The 11,885-nt window shown below is 39.2% G+C and overlaps 1 protein-coding gene across 2 annotated transcripts; it reads right to left on the reverse strand.

Moving 5' to 3' along the window:
* Positions 1-326: 326 nt before the first annotated feature.
* FAM124B (family with sequence similarity 124 member B) lies at positions 327-11,668 on the reverse strand. 2 transcript variants are annotated; one of them, XM_063440990.1, is made up of 3 exons: positions 11,646-11,668; positions 3,275-4,015; positions 327-1,037 (listed from the first exon to the last, which is right to left on the reverse strand). In XM_063440990.1, the coding sequence occupies exons 2-3, from the start codon at positions 4,001-4,003 to the stop codon at positions 501-503; spliced, it is 1,266 nt and encodes a 421-aa protein (XP_063297060.1). In that variant the 5' UTR covers positions 4,004-4,015; positions 11,646-11,668; the 3' UTR covers positions 327-500. The 2 variants fall into 2 exon arrangements, with proteins under 2 accessions (XP_063297060.1, XP_063297059.1); XM_063440989.1 differs by lacking the exon at positions 11,646-11,668 and adding an exon at positions 6,779-7,067.
* Between the last annotated feature and the right edge of the window lie 217 nt (positions 11,669-11,885).

The raw sequence follows: 11,885 nt of genomic DNA on the forward strand, positions 1-11,885 counted from the left end.
TTGATGACAGTTGTCTATTAAATGCTCTAAAATTCCTAAAAAAGTGCAGTGTAAGCACATTTAAGCATACACTCTCTATCTGGTGGTCAGAAGGACAGTGTGAAAATTGTGTGACTTGACTGGTCTGTCTTTTTGAACTCCATTACTATAGTGGTCCCTAAAAGCACAACTTCAAAAAGGGGGACATTAGGACTGTGCTGCAACATTTGGGACTGTTGGATCATACATTGCAGGGGTAGGCAACCTTCGGCACTCCAGATCTGCAGGGACAGGGTCTTGGCACCCTAACTACCAGTGACCTTTTAACCACTATTTTGCGTTTTTCCCCAGTTTATTCTACAACTCTCTCTAGAACTCCAGACATATACAGAAAATCAGATTTATTTAAAAAGCGAAGCAATAAAGGATAGCTCTCCTAAATGATAAACCTGTCCAATACATGCAATTACCAGTACATACTATAAATATTTATTAAACGACTAGTGCTCCACTGGCACATTTTAAATGAAAAATTCTTCTTCTTGTTCTTTGGAGTTGCTATGGAGTTCTTGTGACTTTTCCAAATTAAAAAATGACTTCCCTTTGTCCAAGCATATTTTTCTGGTGAGAACTTCAGGACATCCAGCTTCTACTTTTTGAGATACTATCTTTTGACAGTCAGTTCGAACAAGCGTGTTAATATCACAATCCTCAGAAATTGTTAGTTTGGTAAAACTTCTAGAAAATCCAGGGACCAAAGACTGATGACCTCTCCGTTTTATAACTGTATATCCAGTGTCCACATTGGTCTCTGTTTCTCTCATGTATAGACTCTGTTTTGGGTAATTTTTCTTTCTGCACCCACAGCTATTTTCAATATGCTCTAAAGATTTTGATTGGGTAAAACATGTTTCGAGTTTGGCTTTATCTGTGTGTGTTTCACTCTCCAGTCTTTTGTTAGGTGTCTTGAATTCTGACAAATTTGAAGTACAAGAAGTCACTACTTGGCCCTTCATGCAATCGTACTGGCCTTCTGTAAACTTGGTATTTTCTGTAACCTGGGCACAAGACAAATGATTTTAAAATTACGGTAAATCAGCTTCAAAAATGGCCACTTATTTCTCACCTCAATTCAAAAGAAAAAGCAGTTATAAATAATTTAAAAGGGCGGCAATAATGTGAATAATTTAATATGTCGCAAGATAAAAAAAGGGTTACACACACACACACACTTTAGGGAACTCTAAATCCTGTTTTTAAAACCCTGTCCCAACCTTCATCTGTTCAATAATGCTGTAAAATTCAATCAATTTCATGATTTAAATTAAGACTTACAGTTTTTCAACAGTAAAAAAAATACATAGCGCTGATATAGTGCTTTATCAGTTTCAATAAAGGAGCAGAATGTCTGTGCACATGAGATAACAGACCTAACTTTCCTGTTCCCACTCACATAGAAACATAGAATGTGACGGCAGATAAGAACCATTCGGCCCATCTAGTCTGCCCAATATTTTTAAATACTTTTTAATTAGTCCCTGGCCTTATCCTAACCCCTTAAGTACACAACTTGTGGAATAAAAGGAAATTTTGAAGTAATATTTCCGTTGTGTGTCATTAAGGGGTTAAGTCTAGGATAGCCTTATGCCTATCCCACGCATGCTTAAACTCAATCACTGTGTTAACCTCTGCCACTTCAGATGGCAGGCTATTCCATGCATCCACTACCCTCTCAATAAAGTAATACTTCCTGAAATTCTTTTTAAACCTTTGCCCCTCTAATTTAAGTCTATGTCCTCTTGTTGTGTTAGTTTTTCTTCTTTTAAATATAGTCTCCTCCTTTACTGTGTTGATTCCCTTTATGTATTTAAATGTTTCTATCATATCCCCACTGTAGTGTCTTTCCTCCAAGCTATACATGTTAAGATCATTTAACCTTTCCTGGTAAGTTTTATCCTGCAATCCATGAACCAGTCTAGTAGCCTCTCTCTAAAGTATCAATATCCTTCTGAAGATACGGTCTCCAGTACTGCGTACAATACTCCAAGTGAGGTCTCACCGTGTTCTGTACAATGGCATGAGCACTTCTCTCTTTCTACTGCTAATACCTGTCCCTATACAACCAAGTATTCTGCTAGCATTTCCTGCTGCTCTATTACATTGTCTTCCTACCTTTAAGTCATCTGAAATAATTACTTCTTAATACCTTTCCTCAGATGTTGAGGTTAGGACTCTATCAAATATTCTGTACTCTGCCCTTGGGTTTTTATGTCCAAGATGCATTATCTTGCACTTATCCACATTAAATGTCAGTTGCCACAGCTCTGACCATTTTTCTAGTTTACCTTAATCATTTGCCATTTGGCTTATCCCTCCTGGAACATCAACCCTGTTACATATTTTAGTATCATCAGCAAAAAGACATACCTTACCATCAAGACCTTCTGCAATATCACTAATAAAATTATTAAAGAGAATGGGTCCAAGTACAGATCCCTGAGGTACCCCACTGGTAACAATACCTTGCTTCGAATATACTCCATTGACTACAACCCTCTGTTGCCTGTCACTCAGCCACTGCCTTACCTATTCAACAATATTAGAATCCAAACTTAAAGATTGCAGTTTATTGATAAGCCTTCTATGTGGAACAGTGTCAAAAGCCTTACTGAAATCTAGGTACGCAATGCCTACTGCACTACCCTGATCTATTATTCTAGTTACCCAATCCAAAAAAATCAAGATTAGTTTGGCATGATCTCCCTGACGTAAACCCATGTTGTCTCAGATCTTGAAATCCATGTGGTTTTAGATGTTCAACAATCCTATCTTTTTACATGGTTTCCATCACTTTCCCCACTACTGAAGTAAGGCTTACTGGCCTATAGTTGCCCAACTCCTCCCTACTACCTTTCTTGTGAATAGGTAAAACATTCGCTAACTTCCAATCTTCTGGGACTACTCCTGTTTACAATGATTGGTTAAATAAATTCATTAATGGTTTTGCTACTTCACTATTACATACAGGAGTTGTTCTAAAACGTCATGTACTGAGAAGTAGAATAAAGTAGACATTAGTGCTGCCTGTTGCACAGATCTCTTGCCCCTCACTCATGGAAGTGTGGAACTCAGGCGACTGGTTACAGTTGCTGTAAACTGGATGGTTTTGATCTACTGCCAGTAATATACTCTTCCCAGGCCTGGTCTATAGTGTTCTTTACCTTTGTGCACATATAACTTAATGAGCTTTATCTGTTTTTGAGATATCCCATATTTTATAAACACAATTCATTACCAGAAGTAAGATTTTGTTTCCATCATAATCTTGGGTTTGCCATCTCGTATCACTAATTGGCATGCAAGGATAGGGGAGTAAAGGAACCAATTGTCCTATTGCTTCCACCACGAACTGAAGTGCACATGCTTCTTTCACCTGCACAAATACCCCAGGGGGTAGCTGCTTTAACGAGAGCTGAATGGATGCATACTTTGCACCATGCAGTGCAAAGAAACAGAATCCAGGTTTCTGGGCAATTGCCTCCATTTGTAGGATCAGTTCGTAAAGTTTCACAGCATCCTCATAATTATCAAAGTTACAATACAGGGTGAGTCTTACAATCTCCATTCCATAGTGCACCTGTCTTATCCCCCACACCGGCATGTCCACATCCAGACAGTAATAATCGCATGTCGATTGGCTAATGGGACAGGATCTTACATGCTTAAGTTCTGTGTTAACTTCATTCCATGGTGGCAACTGAAAGAAGCCATGCAGTAGTGATATCCTTTCTTCGCCTAGGTCCTCACGTAGAAAGATTGTGACAGAGATGCCGGGGAAGGCCAACCTTTTCCTATGGGACTCATTTTGATTGTTTGGAGCCATTCTTTCGGATACCAGGAAGAGTCTCACATCTGGACATATTCTGCACAGGAATTTGTCTACAGCTTGTTGTAATATTGATGATTGGTCGGAGCTGGCGAGTAGATGAACAGTGAGAGGCAAAACCGTTGTATTTTCATCCATTTAAAAAAATACCTGGAAATAATAGAACATATATGTGTTTAGAATTGTTAACCCTGACTGCTCACCTTATTACATCTGCTTTCACTAGTTTATGTGCTGTGTATTCTATTAGCTTACGTAGCAGTTTAATTCATGTCTTTTCATGCTAATCTGCTTTTTTTTCCCCGAGCTTCTTTTTCTTGAAGTTTTTAACTATTTATTAAGGGATTAGGTCAGGTTTAGGCAACCTTTGGCACTCCAGATGTTAATGGCTACATCTCCCCTGATTCTCTACCAGCATAATTGCAATTAGAGCATTATGGGAGATGGAGTGCACCATATCTGGAGTTCCAAAGGTTGCCTACCCCTGGAGTAGGAAGACAGAAAAGTAAAAGATTATATTTAAAAGAATAGTAAAATGTTATCATACAAACCTTCTTTGTCAGAGATGATTCACAAAAATATGGAACTGTGCAAGACTGACATCACTGTGTGAATTAAGTATGTAGCAATACAGAGCACATTGGTAATTGAAGGGGCACTTAAGGCACCTTAGCCACTGCAGTGTTTAAGAATTAATTTACATATAGCCACCTGTTGTCCTTCCAGTCTGTGCTTGCCAAATGATCATACTAACGCATATCAGGTTTAAATAGTATTCACTGGCAGAGATACATGGTAGTTTTGCATGTTTGGAGTGTAAAACGTTCAGTAACTACAGTAAATGCCATGCCCCCCATACACGCCATAAAAGAAAGCTTACTCACCTTTTTATCCAGTAGCAAGTCCTTTCTCATCACAGGGAGTTTGTTATTGACAATAGTTTCCTTTTTCTCTTTAAATTAAATTGGTGCATGCATGACTCTTGCTGCAAATGTGCCACACACAATGCTTCCTATAAGGTATCACTAGAGAGTGAACCAGAAAGCACTCCTCACTGTCAGCTCAACTGGCTGGAGGTGTTCTTAACCCTTTGTGGTCCTATGTCAAAATATATCCAACAAAATATTTTCACTTTTGCGGTCCAATGTCAGAATTTCCCTGGAGAGTACCGCCGATCCTCCATGCCCTGACACTTACCCGATTCCAGCACTGAACTCCCTCGGCGCCGATCCTCCATGCCGTGACACTTAACCTACTCCAGCCCTGAACTACCTCGGCGCCGGGTTGCCGCTTCACCTCCTCTGGCATCATCCTACGTTGTGAGGAGGCTAATGCGCACGTGCAGGCTCTCCCCATATGAAAGCATTGCTTCAATGTTTTCTATGGGGATTCACTGACGCTGGATGTCCTCATGCAGAGCGTGAGGACGTCTAGCATCAGTTAGGCGACCAAAAGTCAACTAGCCACTGATTGACAGGCTAGAGAGGCAGTCTTAGTTCTGCAATGTAATTATTGAAGTTTCTAAAAAACTGCAATGATTTACATTGCAGGACTAAGTGGGACTGGGACACTGCACCCAGACCACTTCAATGAGCTTAAGTGATCTGGGTTACTATAGTGTCCCTTTATGTCTGAAGGGGTAGGTCCATGTAGAGATCACTGTATTACGTGTGAGAGAAGGGAGGCATTAAAGAGATCTTGCAATCTTAATACAGTGATCAAATATCTAAAAACAGTTTACAAAAGCTGCAGACCAGACTGTTTGTGACTGTCCAATCACAGACTTCCAAATGCAACTCAGTGAGAACTCTTTGCAAGGCAGGTGCTCTGAGCAATTGATGCCTCTTGAGTTTAGCCCCACTGAGCTAAATAACCAGGAAGTAATAGAACCTGTGACTTACTGGCAGCCAGGGAGTTGAACATGGCTCATTCATAAATGTGCCAATTTCTACTGACATCTGCACTTTTTGTAAAATCAAAAAAGAGGACACAGTCTTCACACATAAAGCATTTCAGCGAGCACACCCGTTAGTGGTCCGGAGTGTCCATATAACTTTATTTTCCTCCTGTAACAGCTTTGTTAATATGGAGACACATGGGTCTTCATGCACTAAGCATCCAATTGCTGTGAGATGAAAACTAACTGGGTTATTTACTAAACTGGAAATTGTAGAGAATTGTTAATAAAACTGCAAATTGTAGCCAAAATAACCAGACTAAATATAAATGCCTGTGTTGGTAAATGGTCGCAATTTGCCTATTTTAGTCTGAAATGTACAATTCTCTGATACGTTTTTCACAATTTCCAGATTAGTGACGAACCTAGTCAATTTAGTCATTTAAATCAAAGCAGCCAAGGTGGAGTTGCAGATTCATTCAGTCACAGCTATTGTGGCCTGAAGCATTAGTGTCACTTATATGGAAATTACCACAAAAAATAAAACACACACACACACACACACTATTTTCATGTGTTGCTCTGTTTTCTTCTGAAATGTATACTATTGATTTAGCAAAATATTCCACGATGCAGTTCAGGCACAGCTAGAGCACAACAAACAAATGAAGAGAACAGACACATTGCTTAGGTTCCTCGTCTTCTATCTACAATGGCCGAAAAGGGCACCATTTATGACAATGATTGACAGGGAGCCAAAATGGAGGCGCCCAGTTCTAGGACAGATGTGTGGATTTCTACATGTAATTTTATTTTTTTCAGACCTCACAAACACATATTTGCTAAATATAGAGATAAACATATATATAACATTAAAAAAATTATGTTAAATGACAGTTCCCCTTTAAATTTTAAAATTGGGATTTTTTTTCAGTTCCCCACAATTCAGTACTGAGTGAATAAACCCCCCGCCCCCCCCCCCCCCCCCCCCAAGGCAGAATAAATAAGTTACTAACTTGCTCTCATGTCTCAAGCATTGCCAGCTGATCACTTTTCACAAGAGCTGCACTGGTAAGATCTTTTCGAATTGCTACGCTGTGCTGCTACTCTCCTTGTCGCAGTCTTTTTCCTTCCATGTCCAGAGCTGGATAAAGGGTGGTCTCGTCCACTCCTCTGTAGTGCTTCTCTGCAGGGAGAGCCTGTATTTGCTGCCACAGGAAGAGTGGCGTCTGAGCCTCCTTTGTCAGACAGTAATTAATACCCCAAGCTGCCAGTTTCCAGCCCTCCTGCTGATATACATAATAGAAAGTTGTGTAAAATGACATTTAAATACAATGCTTACCGTTTACAAACTGTTGCTGTCTTAGCAACATTTAATATTTAAGAGGCAAAAAAATTACATTTACTGAAATAATGAATAAATAAAATAATCTACCAAAAACAACGTGCAAAATGTTTCATAATAGCATTCAACAAGAAGCAGAAAAACTGTCACATTCTCAGCTCCCAACAAACTTAGCATTTTATCTGTCTATTGCGTCGCATTGTGTTAATGAATGATCTGCCAGATATAAAATATTAATCTAAAAAGACAAACAACTGTGTGTTTATTTTTCTGGAATACTGGAGATGGAGGGGAACAGGCTGGACATGACATCACCCATTGACTTTGCCCTTGGCCACCAGACCCTGTACGTCCTAAAAGACATCTGTGTATTGTCCTGTCTTCTAATGCTGTCAGTGTTTCTCGCGTATATGTATATATAGGCTTATGGTGTTGAACAGGGCATGATGTCTCATTAGGTCATAAGGTGGATACATGTGGTTAAGTTGCCAGAGATCAACAAGTCAGGGGCAGAGACAAATTCTAAGGGTAAAGTCTCATTATCCTGCAACGTCCCCGGCCCCTTCTGCAAATTAGCTCTGTTTGCCTTAATTTTGCAATCTGGTGTTTAGTAAATAAATCCCTACAATTTGTGCAACACCCATCTTTGATGAAAATCCTAGGATTTACCAGTGGTGAAAATATTTCAAATGAAAAGCAGAGATGCAATTTTTTCCCAATTCACATATTTTGACCTAAAATTTTAAATTTCCTGATGAAATCCCAACAATTAAAGGAACACCCCGGGCATGATAACAGCTTCATCAAATTAAGTTGTTATGGTGCCAGGAGTCCCTCGTACTGGCTTTAACGAACAGTTTAATCCTAAAATGTTCAATCCAGCACCGGTTAGCGCTGCCCTTCTCCTTCCACTTTTGTCCGAAGCTGGAATCAGGAATCCTCAGACAGCTTCGAACAGGAATTCTGCGAATCGCTAGATGCCCATTAACAATAGGGCTTGAGAAACATACATATTTTTCTTAAACCGTGAGCTACTGATTTGCTTAGTGTCAGTTGATGCTCTTTAAAGGAAAGCTGGTGCCATGGACCTCATGGCACCATAACTCATTCTGATAAAGTTGTCATTGTGCCCGGAGTGTCCATTTAACCGTTTAGTCAATAGCACTGCCATTTCTTTGACTTTTGCAGTTTCTCTTTTTTTCAAAAATATTTTTGATACATATACAGTCAGGTCCATAAATATTGGGACATCAACACAATTCTAATCTTTTTGGCTCTACACACCACCACAATGGATTTCAAATGAAATTAACAAGATGTGCTTTAACTGCAGACTTTCAGCTTTAAAAACTGTTGTAATTCCTACACCATTCACCTTATTTGGATGTTAATACCCTCAAAATAAAGTTGAAAGTCTGCAGTTAAAGCACATATTGTTTGTTTCATTTCAAACCCATTGTGTTGGTGTATAGAGCCAAAAAGATTAGAATTGTGTCGATGTGCCAATATTTATGGACCTGACTGTATTAACCCCTAAAGGACACAACTTCAGAAATAAAAGGGAACCATGATGGAATATTTCCGTCATGTGTACCTTATTTTCTATCTTCTCCTTGCTAGCAAATATATTGAATAAGAATAAAATCCTATTATATTGTATACTTATGTATACTTATGCTAGTGTTATATTATGTTAGTATTTATTTGTCAGACAGACTCTGGATCTCTGAACACTATGGTGTGTGTTAAACAAGACATCTCATAATAGTTGTTGCTGTGAAACATTTAACTTTGTATCTGTCAGCTCACAGAAAGGTTTATTAGATCAGCTAACCCCCCACTAAAAAATTCCAACGGGCAGTATAACATCACCATGGGAGACGTGTTTCTCTTCAAGACAGGAGGGCAGAAAAAAAACGATACTTTCTCTGTCTGTAATATATCTCTTTCGCACAATGACTGTCACACGGAGAGTGCAAGGAGAGACCAGGTTCATGGAACTGAAATAGTCACTACTTTAACAATGATTATCAGTTATTCAATAAACTCAGATATACCACAAATTAAATCACATGCAAAAATAGCTGATGTAAAAAAAAAAGTTATCCGGCTCAGCTATAATCACAACATGGCTATTTTTACCTCAATTTTGCCATTTGGATTAAGAAGTTGAATAATATGATGTTTAGTAAATAGCCCTTGTATGACCGAAGGACTTTAGGAGATGTATATATTTATATACCTCTCGTCTGTGTTAATATTTTCTAGGTCAACTACCTGTTGTCAGTTATCCCCATTCTACGACTGTAAATTGCTGCTGAAGTTTTTGGCATTATATAAATAATAATAATAATATATAAATAAAAGTGTAAAAGTGGTTTTATATATATACTACCAACTACTAAGAAACACAAACATGTTTCAACTAGCTTTGCAACAAGACTCCAAAGGTGTCTGTAATCCTTAAACCCCTATACCCCCATGGGTATGTCCAACCCACCCCATTCCGCTTCTGCTGTCCTCTTTTTTTAAGTTTTTTTTTAAAACAATTCATATTTTCAAAGTTATACATCGGGAGAAGTAGGGACTATTTTTTCCTTGTCATAATCTACTATTAAAGAAACACTAACAAGCCCCTTTGCTATGCCCCCTCTCTGCATAAAATAACCATTTATTCATTTACCTGATTCCGGTGCTAATGTCTTGCTGCTGGTTCGCAGCCTGGCTCCTCCAACATCATCCAAATGAGGAGGCCTAATGCACATAAGTGGGGAGCCTCCATGCTTTCGTATGGGGTTTTCCCTGATACTGGACATCCTCATGCAGAACATGAAAACGTCCAGCGTCGTTTCACGCAGCCTTAGTACTGCAATGCAAACATTTACATTGCCAGGTTAAGGGGACAGGGACACTGCAACCAATGAAATGAAGTGGTCTGGGTGTCAATAGTGTCTCTTTAACAAAAGTTGACAAAGGGTGGAGCTTTAGTCAAGTTTCATGGTCTTTGTCAACATTGCCACTGACTGGTCAGACTGTACTCACTTCCTTCCAGCCTAGCTTCACATCTGGCGGGTCCCACGTCACATGGGAGTGTGCATAATGGATCTTCTGTGATGACTCTTGCGCACTCCCAAGAGTCATCAGAGGTTCATTGGAAGCCTGGGCGAGCACATAATTTGGCACACAAGTCCAAAGAAGGGCAGAACATGGTGGCACTGTGAAAGAAGACCCAGCGGGACTGGCACAACTGGAAATTGTAAGTTGCACTGCTCACAGATCCTTAAATGGTTGTAGGGAATAGGCAGGGTATAGGGAGGGATCCATTGGCTAGTGGAAGGGCTGCTATGTGAATGACAGAGCTGTTTTAATAAATACCTCCTTAAAGAGGCACTTTTAGCACCACAGAAATTTTACAAAAATCTCTCCAGCTATAATTCACCCCACACCACCGTGCCCCTTAAATCTAAAAAAACAGAGAGCAGAGCTGCAGACAGCATTCCAGCGCCCATTAGTGCACATAGCCCAGTTTAGTAAACAGTGAATCAGGCTGTGTATAAGTCAATAACATGAGTTTAGAGAACAGTTCCACTCATCCTGTGTGATAACTGGAACTGCTACTGAAGATTTATTTATTTCATAAAATATTTTACCACATTGAGATTTCTCTCATTTTCAAGTGTCCTGGGTCTACACTAATTAGCTTGTAGGATAAGTTTCTTTGGGCAGCTGTAATGAAGCTTTGCCCTGTCTTGAAATAAAAGTAATATAAAAATTTACTTTTTCCTAACACTATTGAGCAAGTTAAGTACCGTAATTTAACATTTCTCCAGGTTATATCTATATAATGCAATATAAAATAGGTGGTAATTTTCCCTTTAGATTCACTTTATGGTGCTTTGTGATAAAAAAGGGAACAGGTCTTAACGATGATTAATGTGACAGGTTTTAGGAAATGTTAAAGAATATTCACATAGGTGAATTTGAAATGTTAGGCCTAAATAGACAATCTGCTAGCAAGGTTGGCAGGGATTTTTTTTTCCAGTTAGTTAATTGCAGCGTTTATATTGAAATGCACTTTGAATTCTCACTTTAGTGCATAACTTTGAAAGAAGTATAGGAAGCAGTGAAAAGGGAAAACATGAAGTTTAAAAGTTTAAGGAGATCTTGTAGCAAGCAATATTTTTTTTTTTTATATTTTTCTTCCAAACTCATATAACAAACCTTAGCTTGGTCAGTGGAGACTCGTTATATATATCTATTATTATTATTATTATTATTATTGCCATTTATATAGCGTCAACAGATTCCGTAGCGCCTTACAATATTATGAGAGGGGAGATGTACAAGAAAACTTACAGGAACAATAGGTTGAAGAGGACCCTGCTCAAAGGAGCTTACAGTCTATATATATATATATATGGCTTGTGAAGATGTTCTTATCTGTCTGTCCCTAATCTAAGCAGTGTAATAATGTGAGATGAGACCCAGGAGGGTGGCAGGGAGGGGTGGCACACTACCCCCAGGGATTCAGTAATTACCTACTTATGTGCTCACACTGCTCATGTGTCCTGCAGTCAGGCAGTTCCTAGTCTGTGCAGTGAGGGTTCCACCATCTCTCTCCCAGGAGCATGCTGTGCAGTAGGAAGTTAACAGGGAGAGGAAACGTAAGAAGAAGAGGCTTCCCTGGTCGGGCAGTGACGTCATTGCTGTGGGTATTGCCTAGCAACGAGAGGTCTGTGCTGGGTGAGATAAGAGCAGGTTGGTGCCAGGCTATCAGG

Source organism: Pelobates fuscus, chromosome 2 (genome assembly GCF_036172605.1).
Source record: "Pelobates fuscus isolate aPelFus1 chromosome 2, aPelFus1.pri, whole genome shotgun sequence".
Lineage (NCBI taxonomy): Eukaryota > Metazoa > Chordata > Amphibia > Anura > Pelobatidae > Pelobates > Pelobates fuscus.

Bases quoted from the DNA above. Each gene is read 5' to 3' on its own strand.
- FAM124B (XM_063440990.1), bottom strand. From the start codon at position 4,003: ATGGATGAAAATACAACGGTTTTGCCTCTCACTGTTCATCTACTCGCC. The intron at 1,038-3,274 runs GTAATGAATTGT...TCTTGTGCCCAG, and splicing joins GAAACAAAATCTTACTTCTG to GTTACAGAAAATACCAAGTT.